Consider the following 24,882-nt stretch of genomic DNA (forward strand, 5'->3'; position numbering starts at 1 on the left):
TAAACCAATAGTATGCAAATGTACAGGTTCCAAAGCCAAACACACATGTTATTATTTTGAGTATCTCTGTATTAGAAGCGGATATACAACATGCTTATCCATGGGTAGATTCAATATTGAGCATCGTACATTAGATTCACTTCTATTGGCCAGGGCTCATTTTCTTCGTAAGCATTTCGTTTGTCTGGCCATACTTTCAGGCACAGCCATATCAGATATTTTTTAGTTTTCATTTTTCTAGCCATCAAGGAGTGATAAAACAAAGGTTTTATACTGTCAGTGATAAAATCTTGCCTTGGGGTAGTTTGAAAATGCGTGAACTGTGGTATTATGTCATAATAGTTGCCCCGCTTGATGCATCCTCCCAGAAAAAATAGTTGTTCCTCTGCATTCATTGGATTCAAGGCCGCACTGAGTGTTGTGCAATGTTGTGCCACAACCATCATTTCCATGAGACGCCCTTTTTTGTGCGAAACCTTTGCAATGTGATCCAGTAACAAAGCAGCTTCGGTGGTAGACATGGATGGAGCAATAACCCATGTTCCTGCTGCAGCAGTCGGTTACTTGGGTAACATCTCAATTGTGTCCGATTGTCTTGGAGCGTGCAGATGGAATCACGAATCCGGTTGTTCATCCTGGCCATTGCCTTGCAGCCTCGGGGACAGCAATTATAATGGGCAAAACAAACGAATTGCAAATTATTTTCAATTCACTTGTTTCCACCTTCCAAGCAGCAGCAGGCGTATCCAAAGAAATCGAATTGTCGAATCATACAAACAAATGGTCATCAGTTTACAGTGTAGGTAGGTAGTATCGGAATTCAATAATCAGGATTTGACTGTAAATTCGACAGCTGCTGAAGCTGGCAACTTATTTACTAGGCGTTTATCTACAGTGAGTGTTGTGATGGGGTAAGATCCGAAACAAAATGGCTTAAGCCATTAAAAAAAAAAAAAAAAAACAAAACAAAAAAAAATTTCAGCGTTTGTTTTCCTCTTCTAATTCTGGCAACATTTGTGAGGTACTATGCCATACCTCTCCAAAGAGGTGTCGCACTGCGGCACGCCGTTCGGATTTGGCTATAAAAAGGAGGTCCCTTATCATTGAGCCTTAACTTAAATCGGACTGCACTTATTGATATGTGTGAAATTTGCCCCTGTTCCTTAGTGGAATGTTCATGGGCAAAATTTGCATTTTTACATCATACTGTGATCTCTATTAGAAAGTGGTGTATAAAAGTATTCTTATAATGACGACATGTCTATTGTGGTTAAGGGGAACATTTTTCGACACTCTCCGATTTCAAAAATCGTTCAAGCGTAAATTTGTCTTAAACAGAAGTGGTTATTGTCAGTAGGAGGTACAACGGGTAAAATCTGCCATTTGGGAGGAAAATGGGCTTACAAGACCACTTCCGCCCTATGGACCTGCAAGCGGGCTATTGAAAATCTTGGGGTTTTAAACCATGTGTCAATGCAGTTTTCAGACAGTGGTCATGGTATATATCATCTCGTCTTTCAAAAAAATGTGCTAAAATAACCTAACTGCATGCTAGCACTACAACCTTACCTATCCTGAGATTTTTTTGGAGAAAGTTTTTATGAGCAAGAGGGTGCGAATATTAATCCGCCCCATGCCACTATAGACATACACCCAAGTAAGTAATCGGCTTGCTGTGCGCTTTAAATACTAAAACGTAAACTACAATAGAATAAGAAACCCAAATTTGGAATTCCGTGTTACTTACAATTTGTTTAATTGTGTTCCCACCTTAGCGCCGATGTGTGTTAGTCGCGAAAGCCGGACAATGACAAAGGAAATGCTCCAACGATTCATCCTTTATTTCCCGCATGTCCTACACTTCGCTGTTGCATGTGCGTTCATCGCCCATGCTCTTAACTCGGCCTGCGTCGACCCGAAAGGCTACGGGTTGACCAAGTTTATTGACGGCAGCAATCTACTCTGGCCTTCGCTGTCCCAGGCAAAGCGTAAGGACCTCTTTGTTTCAATTTTGGCAACTGTGATCCAGTTTGCTTAATACCTTATATACACTGAAAAAAATTTGTACTCAAACTTAAGGGTTTTGTCCTTGGTCTAATGATTGCTAGCCAAAAATGGGAATCTTTAAAATAAAGATTCTATTTTTAAACACATACTGCCCATTTCTACTTTTTATTCCCAAAGTGTTAAATACGAAATGTTGTGGTGATCAGTTAAATATAACCGGTGCTGACATGTCATACAGGGGGGTTACAAAAATCTAGTAAAAAATCCGTCGTTTGTGAACGGGTGAAGATATCGCTAAAAATATTTAGACCTTAGGTGTTATCGAGATCATATGGAAAATTTTAAGACCCTAGGTGATGCGGGCGCCTCTTGGTAGGCCCCTGCATTTGGCCACCTCGGCATATTGAAAACTTGTTCGGAAATCGGATCCGATTTCCAAAATGTTTTCTTTTTGGTGGATGTTAAGTTCGGTTAGGTTGAATGGATTGCCCCCCGTTCACGCGCATGCCAGTTTGGCCCATTGTGACACCTTGGAAAGAATGAGAAGAGAAAGAAGATGTGAGGCACTAATAAAAAAAAACACAGGATTAAGAAAGGATTTGCCATCGCTGGAGTTTATGGCAACCCCCGTCGACACCATCCTGTCCCGTCAATAAATCTCAGGAGACCTCCCAGAGGTACGTTCGTAAGATCACCTAGATCGCAGAAGAAGCGGCTCCCTAGAAAGGAGAGCCTACGTCCCCGCAGACCCGGAAATGAACATAGCTGGTGCTCGATAGTCTCCTATTAATCCTCATCAAGGCAATTCCTGCAGAAGGCATTGTGCGGTATTCCCATGCGCGCCACCATGCGGTCTATGGCGAAGTGTCCGGCTATGACCCCTGTTAAGGTACTCATCGTCCGTTTATCGAACGCCGGTAACTCCTTCGTCCTCCTCCGATCGTTGGAAGGCCAGACCACCCTAGCAGTCCGTCAACCATCCGCCGAGTCCCATCTTGCCACAGACGCCGCACTGGCCATTTCTTCTACTGTGTTCAGTAGCTCGACAAATGGTACGTAGGCAAGACCGGTGACTGGTTCGCCCGGCGCAGACGACTCCTCTTGGAGCACTCATTCGCCCTCTCGATCCCCTCATGTCCCGGAATGCATGTCAGCATAACATCGTTGACTCGGAGCCTATCCAAGCACTCCAAAAAATTCACTACGCACCTCGTCCCCAAGGCCTTGAGCGTTGCCATACTGAGTTTTGACGGCGGATAAATTGCTTGCCAGAATTTCTATTGCGGCTACTATAATGGCACAGACCTCTGCCTGAAAGACCGTAAACTCGTCCGGCATATTGAGTGCGGAGTAGACCCCTAAACCAGACCTGACTGCGTCATGGTATCTTCAGTAAAGATCAAGGTCTCATTCTTCTAAAACACAGCAATCGCCCTCCAATCATCCCTCCCAGGAAATCGAAGTCTGATTGCCCTAATCCCAGTCGGTACCGGTGCCAGGTAATCGGAGTCCTTAAAAATCCCCACAAAAAAGTCCGTTTGAGGTATACAATTGATTCAAGGACAGACTTTCATGGTTTAGTTACAGTTGAAAAAGAACCAAAGCAGTTCTGTGGTGTGCAGGATCACCGACATGTACGATATCTTGGTTGTAACGAGAAATCTTAAAAAACGGATTTAATAAAAATTGTTACATAAATGATAAAAACAAAAAAAAAATTAAATCTTTTAACAAAATATCGGTCGACTGCTGTAGTTACGGTAAGTTTGTAAGCTTGGGAATCGATTTTTATTAAATTAAGTAGAGGTGTGCAGATGGGTAATGGACTACTGCATACCAATTTCGTGCAAATGGATTAAAGATTGGGGAAACTACGAGTATTTAAGCGGAAAATAGGGCGATATATATGTGGGAGCTATGTATATCTAGATCTGAACCGATTTGCAGCAAAATTCATAGCGTTTGTCACTAGGCTAAAGAAGAGATATGTGCAAAATTTTGTGATGATTGGATAACAAATGCGACCCGTAACCTGATTACAAAACACGGACATGCGGATTCGCGGCCAGACTGACATGGCTAGGTCGAACTAGGAAGTAATTTTGAGTCGATCGGTACACTAATCGGTACATAAACTACCAAAGTTGTGGCTCTGGGAGTAACTTGTGTTTAATTAACAATAATTGTCATTTAAACGTTAACTTTGTGCTCAAATTAAACTTTAAGTCGTAAAATTGTCCAATAGATCCCAAAATATGCACTTTTCCAATTTTGGACGCTGTTGCGTCACGTGTTATCATGAACCCGACCGTCCTAATATTTCGTATTTCCCTTATTGGGATCAAAAGGGGAAAAATGAGGGCATGCGTTGCTCTATATGAAAAAAGAAATCCCCTTATAGCATGGGACGGTCTATTGTATATCTATATCGCCCGATTTTCACTTATAAGCATGTGGTTACCGCAATTTTCAACCGATTTGCACAAATTCGGTATTATTCCACAACTGAAAAGCTCTGTAACATTCGATCAAGATCGGTTCAGATTTGAATATAGCTTCTATATAAAGTTACTACCCAAGTTTCAACTATTGTGCTCCAGTGATTGTAGTGGGGGCTATATTTGAGAAGCTTTCTGATTTCATACCAAACTTCGAGCAAATCGATTGAAATTTTGAACATTTTGTGCTGATACGACAACCAAAATGTGAAGAATACACGGACAGATGGACATGACTTAACCAAATCAGACAGAATTTCTGAGTCGTACCGGTCACTACATCACACCCATAGTAGTGGCGCAGAGTAGATTTCATGTTTTAATCATAAATGCTATATAATATGTACTTCGTTTTCGAATTTTAATTTAGGACCTCAAGTTCTCAATTGGATCCTTTACAAACATCCCATTTTGGAGGTCCTGCCGGCACGGGTTATCGGTAACTGAATGCTTATTGAGTTCGAAAGCAAATAGGAAAATGGAGGGTATTGAGTGTTTCGCGACACTTTAATGCACATCTTTGGGGTTCGACTATCAAAATCAAAACGCACCCTTTCTTTAGTTAAAAAACGAACCTCTTGTATGTCATACATTTTTTATTCGTATGTTGTGATTTCCCTTCACATTGACACTCACTGTATAGTGTCCTGAATGCCCCAAACGTAGGTGTGCGCGTGTTGACATTTTCTATCCATAGACATGGAGATGTTCTCTTTATCTGTTTGTGGTGTGGTGGTGTTGGTTGCTTGTAGGTTTACCAGTTCCAATGCCAATTTCAATAAATAATCATTCTGATAAATTTTTGCCAGTTTTAAAACAATTTGCAAAATTCCCAAAAAGCAAGTCGTTAAAGTGTGAATTCTTTTGTTGTCCGTATCTCAAAAAAGATCTCAGGCGGAAGTTTTATTTTCCTTTGAGCACTTCGATGACTACTCTACGCAGTAACTTTTAACGAACTCATTACTTGTGGGCAGGTGGAGGTGTAGCTTTTGCAGTCACCATCCATCGTCATCCACCAACATTTGCCTTATTTGTTTGTTTTCACCCTCATCAAAGCCATCGATGTGCTGTCAATGATTCATTCCAGCGTTGAATTTTGTTCATTAAAACTGTTGCACGGGCTCGGTGAAATGCCACAGAACATCTTTTTGCTTGGCATTCGCTGCGAAATATTCATTAATTCTGGTTAACACTCACACACACACACGCGCGCGTGCAGCGAGTTTGGTGTGCCTCTCATCTAGCCACCTTTTGCGGTGGTGTCGGTGTAATGACTGTTCGTGTGCGGCCCATTTATGGTGAAGCTTCATTTATTTTACGTTTTGCCACTGAGTACATGAAAGTTTTCTCTTGCAGTTCACTTGAGCGCTCAATGGTGAATAGCGAACAGCCAACAGCGAACAACGAACGGTTAATGTCTCCTAAACCACCGGCATAGTCGTTAAACAATTAATCAAGGATAATTACAATCCTCCGAAGCCGACTGACTCTACTTACATCCTTGTCTAAGACACACATACACATACACACAGGCCCAGGCGTATACAAAACCACACATCCGATGTGACTGTGTGTACGATAATAACCACGAAAAGCTCCTCGAGTGGCAGAGATAATGTATCATTAATCACTTAATATGCGTACATTTTTCAGTCATCCTTCTCGAACAATGCCAGGTGAAGAATACACTGACGCTGTTTATACACATTTACACTAACTCGCACACACACACACACACACTCACGCACACACTGCTGGATATGTATACAATGTATACATTTATTACACATATACATACTTATAGTTACAATCTGTTTGATGCAATAAGATTTGGTATGCGTTCATCTGGATTCCGGCGTTTGTTGCAAGAGCTGCCAGATGTGAAAGGCTGAACTTAATGTATCAAATCGGTCTACTAAAAACATTCGGCAGAGCCCGGCCGGGAATCGAATCGGGGCACACGTAGCAACAGCGAAAACCGTTGCCATTGTCTAGCGTTCAATACAATTGATCTGTCTGCTATTTAATCTCAATGATCAACATTGGCCATATTGGGCCGTAAAATTTCAACAAAGTCCTCAAAATTGGGTGCTAAATAAGCCTTCAGTAAGCTCAACATATATAATCGGGGAATCGGTCTATATATAAGAACTATATCAAATTGTGAATCTGGTAGCAGAGTTGCTAGCGTGCTCGGATTGCCTGTGCGGGGTTCGAGTTCTTCCAGAGGCTTCGGTCTGACGCTACTGTACTATGACAATAGACTTAAAATTGTCTAAGTAAATCTGTAAAAGCTTTTCAGTTTAACCTAACCCATGGGTCATTAGCGAAATCAGACAAAAAGCTTCTTTCTGTGACCTAAAGAGATATAATAAGAGGGCTACATCAAATCGTGGACCTTTAAGCCTTTATCAGCAAAAGGTGTTATATAATTTAGACTTCGAATTTTGAAGACTTGTCGGGATTTAGGAAAAGATCCGTCTGTCTGTTGAAACCAAGCTACAGTCACTAAAAATAGAGATATTGAGCTGAAACTTTGCACAGTTTTTTTGTTGTTCATAAGCAGGTTAAGTTCGAAGATGGGCTATATCGGACTATATCTTGATATAGCCCCCATATAGACCGATTCGCCGATTTAGGGACTTAGGCCCATTAAAGCCACATTTATTATCCGATTTTGCTGAAATTCGGGACGATGAGTTGTATAAGGCCCTTCGACATCCTTCGTCAATTTGGTCCAGATCGGTCAAGATTTGAATATAGCTGCCATGTAGACCGATCTTTCGATTTAATGTCTTTCGCCCATAAAAAGCGCAGCTACTGTCCGATTTTGCCAAAATTCAGGACTATATCGGTTCAGATTTAAATACAGCTGCCATATAGACCGATCTCTCGACTAAAGGGTTTGGGCTCATAAAAGGCGCATTTATTGTCCGATGTCGCCGAAATTTGGGACAGTGAGTTAAGTTAAGCCCATCGACATACTTCTGGAATATGGCACAGATCGGTCCAGATTTGGACATAGTTGCCGTATAGACCGATCTCTCGATTTAAGGTTTTTGGGCTCATAGAAGGCGCATTTATTGTCCGATGTCGCCAAAATTTGGGACAGTGAGTTAAGTTAGCCCCTCGACATATTTCTGTAATTGTCATAGATCAAACAAGATTTGCATATAGCTACCATATTTGGGACAGTGAGTTGTGAAGGCCCTTCGACATCCTTCTTCAATTTGGCCTAGATCGATCCAGATTTGTATATAGCTGCCATATGGTTTTGGGACCACGAAAGGCGCATTTGTTGTCCGATTTCGCCGAAATTTGGGATAGTGAGTTTTGTAAGGCTCTTCGACATTTTTCTGCAACTTAGCCCAAATCGGTCCAGATTTGGATATAGCTGCCATATAGACCGATATCTCGATTTAAAGTCTAGACCCCATAAAAGGCGCATTTACAATCCCATTTCACTGAAATTTGACACAGTGACTTATGTTAGGCTTTTTGACATCCGTAGGATTCGTGTTGGGTATCCAAAGACAAGTCCGGCCGAACTATACACGTTTCTATTTCTCCAACTTCACAAGGCGAACATTCATTCATTCATTTGGCAACTCCAATTTCATGTGTGTATTGGGCCATACCGCTGACTCTGGCCATAATTATTTCATTAGCTGCGATGGAATGAGCGCCATATCGCTCGTATCTAATATTAATTTAATGACCTATAAATGTGAAATGTGTGCGTGGCTGAGCAAGGAATACCTGTTGGGAAATCTCGATAAATCGGTTTTGCTTTCTTCTTTTGCTGCCTACCTTCGCTCAAGCATCATTTATTAGAGTTTATCTGGGCTGGGAAGGATGAGAGAATTAATTTGAAATTTCATTGTTTTCATTATTTTCACAACGATTTATTACAAATATTCGTTTGAGACGTCAGATGTTAACAGACAATCTTTCGCCTACGCAAAGCGTCATAAGTGGCAATATCCAAGCTTTTGTGGATTTTGGATACATAATGGGGAGAGGCAAAATTTCTGAGAATAATTGAAACCGTGTGCACAAATTTTGACAACAAAAGAGCAGAAATGTAAAAACAATTCAGAGCTGAAGCTTTGCTTGGCCAAACTTTCACAAGTGGAGCCTAGGTGAGCCTGGATGTTGAAAGTGCACAACGCTCCGAATTGAGTCGTATCGGTTAAAAAGTGAGCTTTCCCTGGTTCTAAGAAGTCAATCTGAGAAATCTGACTACACGGGGCCATATCGGATAGTTAACCTAAGTAGGCCATGGCCCAACAATAAATGTTTTCTCATTTGTATAGCATCTATCTAAATCGCTTGAAAACGACCAACAAGCGAATGTTCATATCCCCCTAAAGAAATGACAAACTAAAGTGGAACTACTTCGTTTAGCCACGGTAGAATACATACACACATAGCGGATAGTCTGCTCCTCGTCGACGTCCTCAAGGTTTCTGCAGAAGTCGTTACTTGCAACATTAGGTCTATCTCACTTTTTCCGATCAGACAGTGACCTTTCATGACGGGCACAATGAACTTCAGACCTCTGTCCTAGCTAACGACAGTAGAGTGGTTGACCACATCATTTTCGAGCGCTCACATTGACATCTAAAAGGCCTAAACAGAATGAGCGCGTTGAGGAGCGTTGCGTTGAAAAATGCAACTCTGCAAAACAAATGTCAAAGTTAAATAATTTTTAATTTTGACTACTAAAAACACTCCTTGCGTGTGACAGCACAGAATGACGCTAGCTGTCAAGCGTGCTTTTATAGGGTTTGTGTTCAGAGATGCATTATTGCAACACAATGGCCTTAATACCTTCAAACAGGCCGTTTGAAAAGACAATCTTATAACTGACGTAAGACAATCTTATAACGTATCCCTCTAAGTAGCAATACTGAGAGCAGGTAAAAGAGGGGCTTATAAAATCTACATCTACATCGGATGAAACGCAAAAGAATCTGTGGTTTCAAAGAATATAATTTAAGGATCTAATGGACAGACAGACAACAAGGAATAGCTAAATGTGCCGAGACAAAAAGCCCTAAACATTCACCGACTAAAATCAAATAATTTTGAATTGTAAGAGAAAATTCGATTAGAGAATATTTCGCCTTTTCTTATCGTACAGACCTCCATCAATAACCAAAGAGTTTGCCCCCACTAACCCAGCAGGATAGTGAATGAATAACAAAGCGGAGGGTATTTAAAAGAAAAATTGACCCTCTTTATAGAATACTAGGGATGGTCAGAGTCCCATGGTGACTGCTGGAAAAATGACGATTGTCATTCCCCTTTCATTTTGCCACATGCTTGACCTTTCCTCAGTTTCGCTGTAGCTTACAATTTTCTTTTTCATTGGGATGAATTCCAAGTAATGGTTGAAACTCTTATTTTATTCGTGGCCGAAATACGATTTTTGGTCCGTTCTTTTTCGATGATAAGTTATTTAAAGGATTTGCCAAAGACCTACGACCATTGCATTACTCTTCGCTGCAATTTGAGCATTGTTGTTGATGTTTTCCATTTGTGCGTTGCTGATTTTGTTCCATGGTGCTAGTGCCTTGCCAAAAGCCATCATTTGATGTTTCCCGAGAGAAGGCAATAAGGAACGTAAAAATCTTAACTGGAGGCACAATGAATGGATGAGGCGAAAGCATACCCCGTCTGAAGCATTGGGCATCAAATGAATTGCTGGCAAAATACTTAAAAGCTTATTGTGGGGCACAAAAAGAGAGCGAAACGAAAAGAAAAACAACATGCAATGAAGAGACACAAAACGAAACTAAAGGCTGCTAAGAGGAAGGGCATTGTAAAATAAGGAAACTTTGTTGCCAAGTTTGTTGGCTGCCTTGTTTGCTCTTTCGCATTTGCACAAAGCCGTACAAATTGAATTGATAATTAAACGAAACGCTCCAAAGTAAGTAGCCATGCCATCTCATGGATTGCTTACAATTCACCATGGATGCAGCTAAAAAGGATATGAATTATGAGGCAACAAAGCGAAGAGGCCAGCGTTACTTTTGTTGCTGTTTACTCGAGTCGACTCGAACTCCAACTCGACTTCACTCGACACTTAAACCCCCGTGATAGGACAAAGCATCAGCTGGCTTAAGATTTTACCAGTTTTTTGTGTGCACGCGTGTATGTGTGTTTGGTAAGTTGTTTATTTGCCACTAGTCCTTTCCTATTAGCCAAGGGGCCGTTCCTTGGCACGCCTTTTCCTCCCTGCTGGGCATGCACTCATTATGCCCCGTGAAGAATTTAATTAGCGAACAAAATTTTTGTTAATTAGCAAAACTTATCAACATCTCAACATTAACAAGAAGACAAGCAAATGAAGAAAAACATTGAACTGCGAAATTGGAGTGCAATAGCGTAGAAACCGCCCAAAAGTTTATGGCGCTTTCTTCTTTGGTCAACGCTACAATTTGTTGTCCTAGATTTAAGGCATATGTAAATGACAATGCAAATGATGCAGACCGAAAGAAGACGCTTTGAAAAATGATTGTATCAAAAGTTGACGAATTTCGACAACTTTTTTGAAAATTGATTCACAAAAATGTATGATCCATTCAACGAAGCCTGCTGATGGAGATTCATGGCGAAGCAAAAATCGCGATACGGTTAACCAGTCAAAAGTTTTTTGAGTAACATCACACAATTGTCCAGCTTTCACACATTTGTCTAGTATTGTATAATTGTCTATAGCCGGACAAAACTCTGCAATGGAATCTCAATTCTTAAGTATATCCCTTAAAACCCATCCCTCATTTTGACGTAACACTGATGTAATGTAGGAATCACATCAAATCCTAGTGGAGATCTAGATATTTAAACAGATGCAGCCCCCTTACAAACGGATCTCCCGATATGTGATCTTGAGGCTATTAAAGCCCCCCTAGTTTGAATATCATATTAATATCCTACTCTCAAATACCCCATTGTTTGTTTAAGTGGTTTAGGAGGTTATCTACGGTTGAAAAGAGGGTGGGGATATTAATCCGCCCCATGTCACTATGGACATACACCTTAGCATACACCTTAAATATTAAAAAGTAACCTCGAAAAAGAAAATCTAAGTTATGTTTTCTATGTCACGCCCCTAAGTGGGTTCATGTCTGGTTTTGTGTCTCCACCTAAGTGCCGGTATCGGTTAGCCACTAAAGCCGGGCAATGACATATGAAATGCTCCATTTTCCCCGTATGACCTACACATGTTATCACTTCCCGCACAGATTTTACATAAGTAAGCTCGAAGTCCTATGTGTCCCGTTATGAAACCAACAGCTATACTGACATCCTTCTTACTTGCTTTCAGTAATAGCCTCGACTTCTAACGTTCTGGATCCCCCCATAGGATTTTCGCCTTCCTACCGACCGTTCCGCTGTTCCACAATGTTGCATGCACATTCGTCGCCCTCGCCCTTAACTCGGACTGCATCGATCCGAAAGGCTTCTGGTTAACCAAGTTAATTGACGGCAGTTCTCTGGCCATCACTGCCAAATCGTCTGCTTTCTCATTCCCATTCCGCTATGGCCTGGCACCCAAACGATGCGGATCGTGCCATCCGGCTTCTTACATTCCAAGACTGTTCCGGATCTTACCATCCTGGTAGTTATTTCTCTTATGGTCTATTTACTGTCCGCAAAGATGTTCATACTCGAAGTCCTCACGTCCTCACGTCAACACCACACCACCTCACGCATTCAGTGACTTATCGAATTTCCGCCTGCAGGACCGTATTATAGACAGGCAGTCTAAAACAGATCTCAGTCCCTGGGTTCTCAATGTAGACCGCCAGGCCCACTCTGTTCTCTAGCTTTGATCCATCCGTGTAACATGATCTTCCAGATGGCAATACTTGAGTTCCGTCAAACGGAGACTGTGACGCCAGCAGCATTGCCTCGCTCTCGACCTCAAGTGTCGTCTCCGTATCCGATCGGAAACATCTAACATCCTTCAAGGTTTCTTTTCGTCGCCTCGATTAAACCGCGATGGTATGAGCTGCTCCCATCCTCAATCTATGCTCTCATCGCCATAAGTTTTAAGTTAAGTTTTGGAGGTAATTAGCCATAAATTTGTTCCATAAAATAAGTCCGAATCTCACATTGTCCCAATCTTTCCATATATGAATTTTGGGTATAACAGCCTCCAGGTAAGTACCTGGAGCCCATAAAATGCGCATTTATAATTCGATTTCCCCGAAATTTGGGACAGTGAGTTGTGTTAGGCCTTTCAACATTCTTCTTCAATTTGGCCCAGATCGGTCCAGATTTGGATATAGCTGCCATATAGACCGATCTCTCGATATAAGGTTTTAGGCCAATAAATGGCGCATTTATTGTTCGATTTTGCCGAAATTTGGAACAGTGAGTTGTGTTAGGCCCCTCGATATCCTTCTCTAATTTGGCCCAGATCGGTTCAGATTTTGATAAAGCTGCCATATAAACCGATCTCTCGATTTGAAATCTCGGCCCATAAAAGACACATTTATAATCCGATTTCGCTGAAATTTGACACAGTGACTTACGTTAAGCTTTCGACATCCGTGTCGTATATGGTTCAGATCGCTCTATATTTGGATATGGCAACCAAAAAGACACATATTTCGTTCTACAAAATTGAACAATGACAATATCCGTGTCGAATTTGGCCCAAATCAGACCATATTTCGTTATAGGAACTTTAACGAAATATGGGCATAAATTATGCATTTTTCACCGGATTATGACGAAAGGTAATTTACATATATACCCGAGGTGGTGGGTATCCAAAGTTCGGCCCGGCCGAACCTAACGCCTTATTACTTGTTTTAATCAACAAATTTGAAAATGCAGTAACATACTGGTATCATATTATACAAAAGTCGGCATCTTCAACAGTAGTGTAAAATCTATTTTATTATGTGACTGTACAACTTGCAGCTTGACACAAGCGACTACCCGCAAAATCCAAATTTTTATAAATCGCTGTCTACTGTAAATACTTCGAATTTTCTGGCTAACTGCATTTCAAATGAGAACAAACAGGGGTAGTGTGTGTAGTGTGGATGTAAATATTCGAAAGAGAAAGTGGACTTGATTGGGCCATATCATACGCCGACCGAGCGACGATATAGCGAGAAATGCCCAAGACTGTAACCCGATGGAACAGCGAAGGAGGGGACGCCCGAGAAAAACATGGATATGCTGTACGAAAAGAGAGTTGGAATCAACCCACATATCGTGGAATCAAGTCAAGGCTTTGCCCAACGATAGAGTTGGATAGATGGAGCTTGCTGATGCCCTATGTTTGCACTGAACTTTTTATTATTGGTCATATTTTTATACCCACCAGCGTGGGATAGGGGCCAAATTCATTTTGTCATTCCGTTTGCAACACATCGAAATATCAATTTTCGACCCCACAAAGTATATATATATATATCGGATCGGCGTAAAATTCGAAAACGATTTAACGATGACTGTGTGACCGTCACTTGTAAGCAAGCTGCAGTCGTTAAATTTTGAGGTATTGAGTTGAAATTTTGCATAGACTCGTAAATATATAGATGCTATTTAGACCGATCTGGCGATTAAAGGTCTTAAGCCCATAAAGGCCGCATTTTTTCCAATTTCGTTGAAATTTGAATACGACGTGGCCAAATTTACGTATAGCTATCATATAGACCGAAATGCCGATTTAGGGTCTTTAGGCCTTGACAAGCATTATTATTAATGCGATTTTGCTGAAATTCGGAACAGTAAGCATTATTAGGCTCATCAACATTCAACTCGAATATGGGTCCTATCGGGCCATACTTACATATCGCTGCCATATAGACCGATCTACCTATTTTGGGTCCAAAGTCCATAGCAGGCCCTTTTATTATCCAATTTCGCTGAAATTCCGAATAGTGAGTTTTATTAGCCCCGTCGATAGCCATTTTGTGGATTTTGGGTCTTAGGGGTATGATGGTTGCATTTATTACCCGTTTTGCTGAAATTTGGAAAAATGATTTGTTTCAACTTCTTTCCAGAAAATGGCGCGGGTCGGGCTATATTTTGATATAGCTGCCAAGCCCGATCTTCAGTTTTAAGCATTTATTATCCAATTTTTCTAAAATTTGAAACAGTGAGCTGCTTTAAGACTTCCAATCCAATTCAAAGTTGATCTAGCCATGTCCGTCCGTCTGTCTGTCGAATGCTCGCTAACTTTCGAAGGAGTAAAGCTGGCCGCTTAAAATTTTGCACAATTACTTTTTATTAGTGTAGGTCCGTTGGGATAGTAAATGGGCCAAGTTGGTCCATGTTTTGATATAGCTGCCATATAAACCGATCTGGTATCTTGACTTCTTGAGCCGCTAGAGGGCGCAATTTTCATCCGATTTCGCAGAAATTTTGTACAACGGCTTCTCTAATGACCTTCACCATATGTGTCTAATATAGTCTGAATCGATCACATTGTACAAGCAAGCTGTTGCCTCGGGCCATAGATAGCTCAGTATGTAACCCATCGGGTCCACCTGCTTTGTTATTTTTTAAAAGGTTTACAGGTTTCCTTATATTCAATAATTTCGTTCGGGATTCCTTACATAACTTTACTTTAGAGGACAATGACAGAACACCTGTACCGTTAGCCGAAATCAGAAAATATTTTCAGGCGTCTCGTTTTTCCGCGCTTCTTCTCCAATTTGTGAACCCTTGTAGTCTTTCCCCCTCTTGACCTTTCTATTGGAGTTTCGGTCTTCGTTTTGCGTATACCACACTGCTTACCTTCCAAGGATTCGCTGGGGCTGCAGCTTCCCCATTCATTTCGACAACACTACCTAGGCAACGCATTCGTTGTATTGATATACGTTCAACTATAACGAGGCACCCCAGTAGCCGAGTTGGTAGCGTGCTCTGATTGCCAATGTGAGAGTCGTGGGTTCAATTCCAATCAGTGGCCTTGGTGCGTCGCTACGTGGTATCAAAATGACCTTAAAATTGTCTAAGTGAATCTGTAAAGGACTACCATTCTTATCTAAACCTAACTATAATGATACTGAAAACAAAATATTTAATGAAAAGCAAGCAAAGCTGACCATTGTAAAAGTCATTGTGTAATATTTCAGTTCATTCGGATAAGAATTGCGCCTTGTAGGGGTTCAAGAAGCAAAATCGGAAGATAGGTTTATATGGGAGCTGTATCAAGTTATTGATTGATTCAGACCATATTAGACACGTATATTGAAGGTCATGAGAGAAGCCGTTGTACAATTTCTGCCAAATCGGATAAGAATTGAGCCCTCTAAAGGCTCAAGAAGTCAAGATCCCAGATCGGTTTATATGGCAGCTATATCAGGTAATAAACCGATTTGTGGCATACTTCGCACAGTTATTGAAAGTCATAACAAAACACCTCATGCAAAATTTCAACCAAATCGGATGAGAATTGCGCACTCTTTTGGCTCAAGAAGTCAAGTTTCAAAATCGGTTTATATGACAGCTATACCAGATTATGAACCGATTTGAATCATACTTAACACCGTTGTTGGAAGTGATACCAAATCACCACGTGCAAAACGTCAGTCAATTCGGATGAGAATTGCACCCTCTAGAGGCTCAAGAAGTCAAGGCCCAAGATCTGTTTATATGGCAGCTATATCAAAACATGGACCGATTTACAATCCTAACCGACCTAAACTAATAAAAAGTATTTTTGCAAAATTTCAAGCGGCTAGCTTTAATGCTTCGAAAGTTAGCGTGCTTTCAACAGACAGACGGACGGACATGGCTAGATCGACTTAATGGGGTCTCAGACGCATATTTCGAGGTGTTACAAACGGAATGACTAGACCTATGGTGGTAGATATAATAAACATATAATAAATATGAATTTATTTTTCGCGAATATGAATCATTTATTTGGCTTTACATGGTTTTTATTGTTTTTGCCTTTGCATAGAGACGGGCATGGCTATAGCGATCCAGAATAAAGATGCAGCCATCGATTGCTCCATCTCTTCTCCTTCAAGGTTTTACAAACTAGTTCACTAGACTATCACATCAATTCCGTTTATATTGTAGAATCCATGTTGGTAAATACCAAATTTAATCCATGCATTGATTACAAAATTCAGTCAAAAGTGTCTTGGAAACAGTTATCTTATTCTAACGCACCTTCTTAATATGTGGAATTTAAATAACAACAATGATACTGATACCATATGTTGCCATTGAGTTCCAAAAATGTTTAGCAACATGTTTACAAACAGTGCGGCTGTAGAGCCCAATGTTCATTGTAGTTCATTTGTGACACATGAGAGGTCTCTCGCTCTCGCACTGGATTCATGCACTCTGCTGCCCCATTAATTCATCCACACTCAATTCGGCGATACCAGCAACACGAAAAATACAACACAAGCATTTAGTCGCAGTTCAAAAGTCTTATTGGCTGGCGTCAATTTAAAGAATGTTGCTCGTTTTTTTTTTGTTTTGTTATTTTTTGACGTTAATTTCTTATCAGAAGATATGTGTGCACGTTATCCATATGGATAACTGGTGTTGTTTTTTAAGCTTTTCCCAACAAAAATGAATCATTAAATGAAATACAATAAAATAAAAGAAAACATTAATTACTGATACGCAGGGAATATCTCATAAAGTATGTGTTTTTGTGGATAACAATTTCGCTCCTAACAGTGAAACTATAAACCGAAACTACATACGAATGTATATCAAAGATTAGAAACAATATTTTTTCACACTTTCAAATTTTGTGATTGCTTTGATTAAATTCTTAATTTATCGCAAAGATTCGCCTTTTTCACATAAATTGTTAAATGTAGTGTGAACAAGCCATAAATTTGCATGATGCGTTAGCTAGAGCTTAAATTTTAACATTTATGTTAAAATAAAAACTCATTTGAATTTAATGAACCATGGCAGGAGTAGAAAACATTCAAATGGTAAACTATGCATTAAATGATGTTTAAAATGTAAACTTTTAGGGAGTTTTCTTTTTTAAGAATCCCATGCCCATTGTGCTGCAAGAGTGTAAAATATTGCATCTTTGAGTTTTTTTGGAAAAATATATGTAGCTTAAGATTTTCGTATTTAAAAAATTATTTTCTTTTAAAACTTTTTTAATTACTGCAACAACGAATGTATTCGTTTAAAATTACATAGGAAAACATTCCAGGAACTATCATTTTAAAGGACTTTATACATGTATTTCCCAAATGAAGTCTAGATGCTATTTAATTCTTTATTGTTATCATTTAAACATATGAAATTAAAATTAGTTAATTACTATCTTTTTATACCCACCACCGAAGGATGGGGGTCTATTCATTTTGCCATTCCGTTTGCAATACATCGAAATATCAATTTCCGACCCTATAAAGTATATATATGTTTTATCAGCGTAAAAATCTAACACGATCTAGCCATGTCCGTCCGTCTGTCTGTTGATATCACGCTACAGTCTTTAAAAATAGAGATATTGAGCTGAAACTTTGCACATAATCTTTTTTTGCCTATTAACAGGTTAAGTTCGACGATGGGCTATATCGGACAATGTCTCGATGTAGCCCCCATATAGACCGATCTGCCGATTTAGGGTCTTGGGCTCATAAAAGCCACCTTTATTATCCGACATTGCTGAAATTTAGGAAAGTGAGTTGTGTTAGGAACCTCGACATCTTTCTTCAATTTGGCCTAGATCGGTGAAGATTTGGATATAGCTGCCATATAGACTGATCTCTCGATTTAATATTTTGGGCCGATAAAAGGCTTATTTATTGTCCGATTTCGCCGAAACTTGAGAGTTGTGTTGGGCTATTCGACATTCCTCTTCAATTTGGTACAGATCAGTCAAGATTTGGACATAGCCGCCATATAGACCGATCTCTCGATTTAAAGTTTTGGGTCCATAAAAGGCGAAATTTTTTGTCCGATGTGGCCGAAATTTGAAATAGTGAACTTACTTGGGCCCTTCGACATTCTTCTTCAATTTGGTACAGATCGGTCCAGATTTGGATATAGCTGCCATATAGACCGATCTCTTGATTTGAGGTTTTGGATCCATAAAAGGCGTATTTATATTCCGAATTATTTAATTATGACCCTAAAGTATATCTTAAAAACAAAATCTGTTCGAGAAAAGCGATTTCTTAGTTTGCAAATAAGGCGCCACTTTGAGATAGAAATATTAAAAAACTCAGAGCAAATAGCCAAATTTTTGATTTTGTTAACCATCTTTTCGGATTTTAAATGGCTCCAATTTAAATGTATGGCCTGACTTTCGCTCTAGATTCGTAAATTTTTCAGCGATCTTTTACTTTAATTTAATGACCGGACATTTGTTCCATTAGCAGAACATTAAATAGCGTTGCAAGTGCCTTATTCTAAAATCTCTGACACCAAGCTTCAATTTGTCTTCTACCCCTTTATCTGTCCATCGGGCTTTTGGTTTTCCCAGTTTGCGTGTACCTTGCCTTTAAAAGACTTCTTTGCTGGAGCTTTTTCATCCATTCTGACTACACGATCTGGTCAATGCAACCGTTGTATTTTGATACGTGTAACTATGCTATCATCGTCATACAGCTAATACAGCTCGTGGTTCATACGACGCCTATATTCTTCATCAACGCAAACTGTTTCGTATATTTTACGTAGAATCTTTCTCTAAAACACTCCAAGCATTGCCTCATCTGCTTTCACAAGTACCCATGCCTCGGAAGCATATAACAACACGAGTAGTACCAGTGTCTTGTATAGTGTAATTTTCGTCTGTCGAGAGGTGGCCTTGTTTCTAAACTGCCTACTTAATCCAAAGTAATATCGGTTTGCCAGTATTACATAGAAAAAATGTGGACCTTAATTTGGCCGATTAAACATACTGTGACTTATAAAAAACTTTTTAAATAAGGTGATAATTGCTTTAATAATTTTTTTACATTGAAATCCGATTTTTATTCTATTATGATAAGTGATTGGTAAAGAAGGTATATGTTGAACATATTTTTAATTGTACGAATTAAATTGTTATTTAATAATACAAAATATGAGTATCATTTCTGCGATCTGTTATGTCCTCTTTCTCACATATGTAATGCGAAGAAATGCGAATGAGATTTATATATAGTTCCCAAATATATGTTTGTACGATTTCGAGTAATGTCGCAATAGTGTGGTAATTTCTCAACCGTTCCTCACCAAAAGTGGCATATATTATTATTCTACGACTTTTGACATTTTTATTCTAATTTTATTAGAATCGGTTCCGATTAATATTTAGCTCCCATATACACAGGAAAAAACATTTAAAGGAATTACTTCATAATTCCGTTTATAATTTATTTTTTACAGAAAATTCATTTTAATTCCATTCATAATTTATTTATTTTATTGCATGAATCAAACTTAAAATACATGAACAAGTTCTTCCATTGATGCGCAAGCCGGTATTTTTTCCAAAATATTTAGAATTTCTAAAATTCAAAACCATTTTTTAATTTTTCCCTACTTTTTCACTTTTTGTGGTCTTTTTTGATCTCTTGTTGGACAAGCTCTGTCTTTCGCGCAGAAGAAGACCAATGTGTTGCATAGCGTTAGTCTTTTTCTGAATACCGAAATGAAAAGAATAGTTTCATCAAAAACAAGCACAATATTTGGTAAGTAACGGACAATAGCAAAACAAAGAAAGAAACACCAGGCTATTTACAACAAATATACAGGTTATTTTTTCATTCATTAGCTGGTAAAACTTTGATGGAATACTTAATAAATGCACGAATCATTTCGTATTTTATATTTCTGGAAGTATATGTATACTATGTACGCATTCGCATATCCATATTCTCTCTCTCACTTTGTCTTTCTCTCGCAAAACCCCATAATTTACTGTCTTATGAACAGCGTTCATTAAATTCAGGAATCCGAAAATTGGCAACACTTTATGAACACTATTTCATAAAATACATGAATTTAGATTTAGTTTCCATACATATGTTCGTTCGATTTTGAGTAATATTGCATTAATGTGGTAATTTTTCAGCCGTCAGTTCATTTTTAGGGCATAGTTGTTGCCCCATTTGGTTAAAATTGTGGTTGTGGTGTTCGTTCACGACTTTTATAATCCATGCTAAGTGATGTTTGAATCGGTCAAAAGTGTAAAAGTGAAGTAGATCTTATAGAGTTCATTAGTATAAATTTGTATGAATTGGTAAAAAAAACTTGATGGCTGTCATACAAACCGATCTCCCAATTTCACTTTACGAGAACTTTTTATTGAATCATTAAGGTGAAATTATGTATATGAACTTTTGGCGGGTACAGGTTATAAGAAATTTGAGTAGGGTAAACTTTTGTGCATTTGTTTACAACGCCAAGAAAGAGACAACCTTAATTTTTGCCTTTGGAACAATTTAATTTTTGGGTTCTATTTAATTTCTTAAGGTCGGTCTTATGTCATTTTTATTTAGGATCTTGTTCATTACACTCATAGAAAAAAGTTAGCTGAAAATAGCAAATAGTGTCTGCTGAATATTAGTACTTAATTTTGCTGCTATTGTCGCAGTAGTACTGCTATTACAGCAGTAGTGCTGCAATTTCGGATTAGCAGACCTTCTGCTGAAAAATCTGTTGTTTGCTGAAAATGACTGCTGTTTAACTATTAAGGGGATATTAGAAGAAACAAGTAAAAGCGTGCCAAGTTCGGCCGGCCGAATCTTATATTCCCTCCACCATGGATCGCATTTGTCGAGTTGTTTTCCCGGTGTCTCTTTTTAGGCAAACAAATAAAAGGATTAAAGAAAATAATTGCTATGCTATTGGAGCTATATCAAGTTATGGTCCGATTGGAACCATATTGGAGACCCCTGTAGAAGTCATTGCATAAAATTTAAGCCAAATCTAATAAGGATTTCGTTCTTTAGGGGCTCAAAAAATAAAATAGGGAGATAGTTTTATAAGGGAGCTGTATTAGGTTATAGACCGATTCCGACCATATTTGACACGTATGTTGAAGGTCATGGGACAAGCCGTTGTACAAAATTGCACGTAAATCAGATAATAATTGCGTCCTCTAGAGGCTCAAGAAGTCAAGATCCCAGATCGGTTTATATGGCAGCTATATCAGGTTATGGACCGATTCAGACCATACTTTGCACAATTGTTGGCAGTCATGACGAAACACGTCGTGCAAAATTTCAGCCAAACCGGATAGGATTTGCGACCTCTAAAGGCTTAAGAAGTCAAGACCCCAGATCGGATTATATGACAGCTATATAAAGTTATGCACCGATTTCACCCATAATTGGCATAGTTGTTGAAAATCATAACAAAACATCTCGTGCAAAATGTCAGCCAAATCGGATAAGAATTGCGTCCTCTAGTGGCTCAAGAAGTCAAGATTCAAGATCGGTTTATATGACAGCTATATCAGGTTATAGACCGATAAAAAACACCACGTGCAAAATTTCAGTAAAATCGAATTGAAATTGCGCCCTCTATTGGCTCAAGAAGTCAACACCCAAGATCGGTTTAGATGGCAGCTATTGGGTTGCCCAAAAAGTAATTGCGGATTTTTTAAAAGAAAGTAAATGCATTTTTAATAAAACTTAGAATGAACTTTAATCAAATATACTTTTTTTACACTTTTTTTCTAAAGCAAGCTAAAAGTAACAGCTGATAACTGACAGAAGAAAGAATGCAAATACAGAGTCACAAGCTGTGAAAAAATTTGTCAACGCCGACTATATGAAAAATCCACAATTACTTTTTGGGCAACCAATATATGAAAACATGGACCGATATGGCCCATTTACAATCCCAACCGACCTACAACTATGAGAAGTATTTGTGCAAAATTTCAAGCGGCTAGCTTTATTCCTTCGAAAGTTAGCGTGCTTTCGACAGACAGACGGATGGTCGGACGGATGGATTGACGGACAGGTGGACGGACATGGCTAGATCGACATAAAATGTCATGACCATCAAGAATATATATACTTTATGGGGTCTGAGACGAATATTTCGAGGAGTTACAAACAGACTGACGAAATTAGTATACCCCCATCCTATGGTGGAAGGTATAAAAAGTAGCATACAATTATTTATTTTTTTCAGCAGATTTGAGTAACAAAGCTACAGATTTTGTTTGTTGAAATAGCAGTAAAAATGTTTGCTAACACAACAGCTCTATGTTTGCTGAAACAGCAGTCATTAGCAAATATTCTGCTTTACCATTAGCAAATATTTTTGCTGTTTTGAATAACAAATTTGGTTGAGTGTAGGGCTTTTTTTCATTGGGGTTTACGGTGCATAAGACTCAAAAAGGGTCACTGGTCATAACGCCCAACGGACTTAATGCAACATTTTTTCTTGACCATTGTAACTTTCTGTAGACCGCATTCGTAGAAAGTCTAAAGAGAGTGCACTACTTGAGAATGCAAAACTTGAACCGGATATAAACGACCAATCGGCGTTCTGACTGTTCTTATGGCGCTCAATAGCCCGCAAAAGATAGGTCATAACGCCCAAATAACTTTTTGGCGTTATGACCGGTCACCTTTAAAATTTGTGAAAAATTAAGGATCTGATCAGATTTAGATGTATCTACCATACATATCGTCATGTAATTGCTTAGCGGTGGTGGTGTAGTTTATTTGTCTCCCATTGCTCATTGTAAATTGTGAGTTGTTTATTGCAAAACTCTTGAATCTTTTCTGGGCTTTGTCAAAATTATTCTTTCAATAAAAGCATCTACAATTGTTTATTTGGTTCATTCTTAGACGTTAAAGTTGAATTCCATGGTCATTTGCCTCTAAGTTGTTGTCATTGAATGCACTGACCTTTTCATTTTCCCCATGAACACTTGGTAGGCAAATATTTCGAATACGTGAGCGACATGGTCAAACAGAAGGCAATGGAGCTGAGATGACTAAAAATGGATGTCAATGAATGTCTAGAGTTCAAATTGCAAAAAGAAAACGAAATAATTTTAATATTTCGCTTGAGTTCGCAAAGAAAGCTTGGCTGCAATTTTTTAAATTGTCACCTGAGTGACTTATTTGTGTGTGTGTGTGTGTGTGTGTGTGCTTTTTCTTCATTCAGACATGTGCTTCATTTTCCAGAAGGTGCTCAATCAATAAACCCTCCTAATAATGGTTCGATGGTTTATTGACACTTTATTGGCATTTACAACTAAAATATAAATTATAATGGGTATGTAGGTATTCTTATCGAAAGGGGACAATTATCACAAATAACGCCTTAGATGCGCTTACCGCTACATTGGCTTGTACTTTTATAGGGCGGTGTGGCCGCCAGACCTTGTCACGGCGACCATTAGCCAGGCAAAGAGAATTGCAAATGTGGGTGTTGATAGGAAGGCTGCACTATTGCACCTGCAAGAAAAAGTGGCATTCAGCAAACAATTGCCAATAGTGGGGTATCATTTGTTGCTTACTTCTCTCCTTGCTCCACCCAAGTCAATAGCGACGAACTAATGCCTTGAGAGTCCAACAGCTTGTTGATATCATTGATCATATCCGGATCCGTGGTGTTTCTGCTCAGGACTCGAAGCAAACTAACCGATTGGGCAATACCTGAATAGCCACACACAAAGGCAAACTTATCTAAAGTCCCCATATAAATGAATGTGACTGTTACATTGGTGTCCGGACTATCTCCATAGAAGGTCAAATTGAATTCTCCTCCTTGGGTGTAATTGTTCCAGGGAAATGTAATGTTCTCCTCGACCCTTTTCCATTTATTTTCCAGGTTGTTCATGTAATCCAACTGCAGGGTGTACTCATCGTTTTGAATTGCAGAGGGCGCCGTCACCTTTAGGCAAGCTGGAACTTCACTTTGAGGAGCTCTTGCTACTTCATACCAAACACCGGACGTCTAGAATTTTAAATAGACATCATTTGTGCTTTCTGCTATGAGATTTTAAAATTTACCTCATCAAGATTGACTTTTTGAGCGGTCGCATTTCCAACGCAACTCCATCGTCCTTGTGCTTGTCCTGAGCCCAATAGGGTGAGCAAAATAACAATAGCGAACAAATATAGGCACTCCATTGACTTGCTGGCCATTTTCGCAAATTCGCAAGCTAAAGCAATGCCACACACTCTCGAGGCGAATCCCACAACAGCTAATGATGAAGTGACTAGTCGCTTGGTCGTGTGGTGCCTTTTCTCGCAAACACTGAATCGATTATGTTATCAGGAGACAGTTGTTTGCTATCAATAAAGATATCGATCGATAGAGGTTGCTAGTCTGCATTTGACAGTTGAGAAGTTGTAAACCTCGTCTATGAGACATTTGGAAATATTGACTTTTTTTTTTAGATTAGATTAGATTAGATCTTTATTAAACAAAATTC

General features: G+C 39.1%; 1 protein-coding gene across 1 annotated transcript; it reads right to left on the reverse strand.

The window, feature by feature from the left end:
- Nucleotides 1-23,654: 23,654 nt before the first annotated feature.
- LOC106087779 (uncharacterized) lies at nucleotides 23,655-24,668 on the reverse strand. The gene is made up of 3 exons (XM_013252952.2): nucleotides 24,458-24,668; nucleotides 23,962-24,401; nucleotides 23,655-23,899 (listed from the first exon to the last, which is right to left on the reverse strand). The coding sequence occupies exons 1-3, from the start codon at nucleotides 24,590-24,592 to the stop codon at nucleotides 23,800-23,802; spliced, it is 675 nt and encodes a 224-aa protein (XP_013108406.2). The 5' UTR covers nucleotides 24,593-24,668; the 3' UTR covers nucleotides 23,655-23,799.
- Between the last annotated feature and the right edge of the window lie 214 nt (nucleotides 24,669-24,882).

Source organism: Stomoxys calcitrans, chromosome 2 (genome assembly GCF_963082655.1).
Source record: "Stomoxys calcitrans chromosome 2, idStoCalc2.1, whole genome shotgun sequence".
In the NCBI taxonomy this organism is placed as follows: Eukaryota; Metazoa; Arthropoda; class Insecta; order Diptera; family Muscidae; genus Stomoxys; species Stomoxys calcitrans.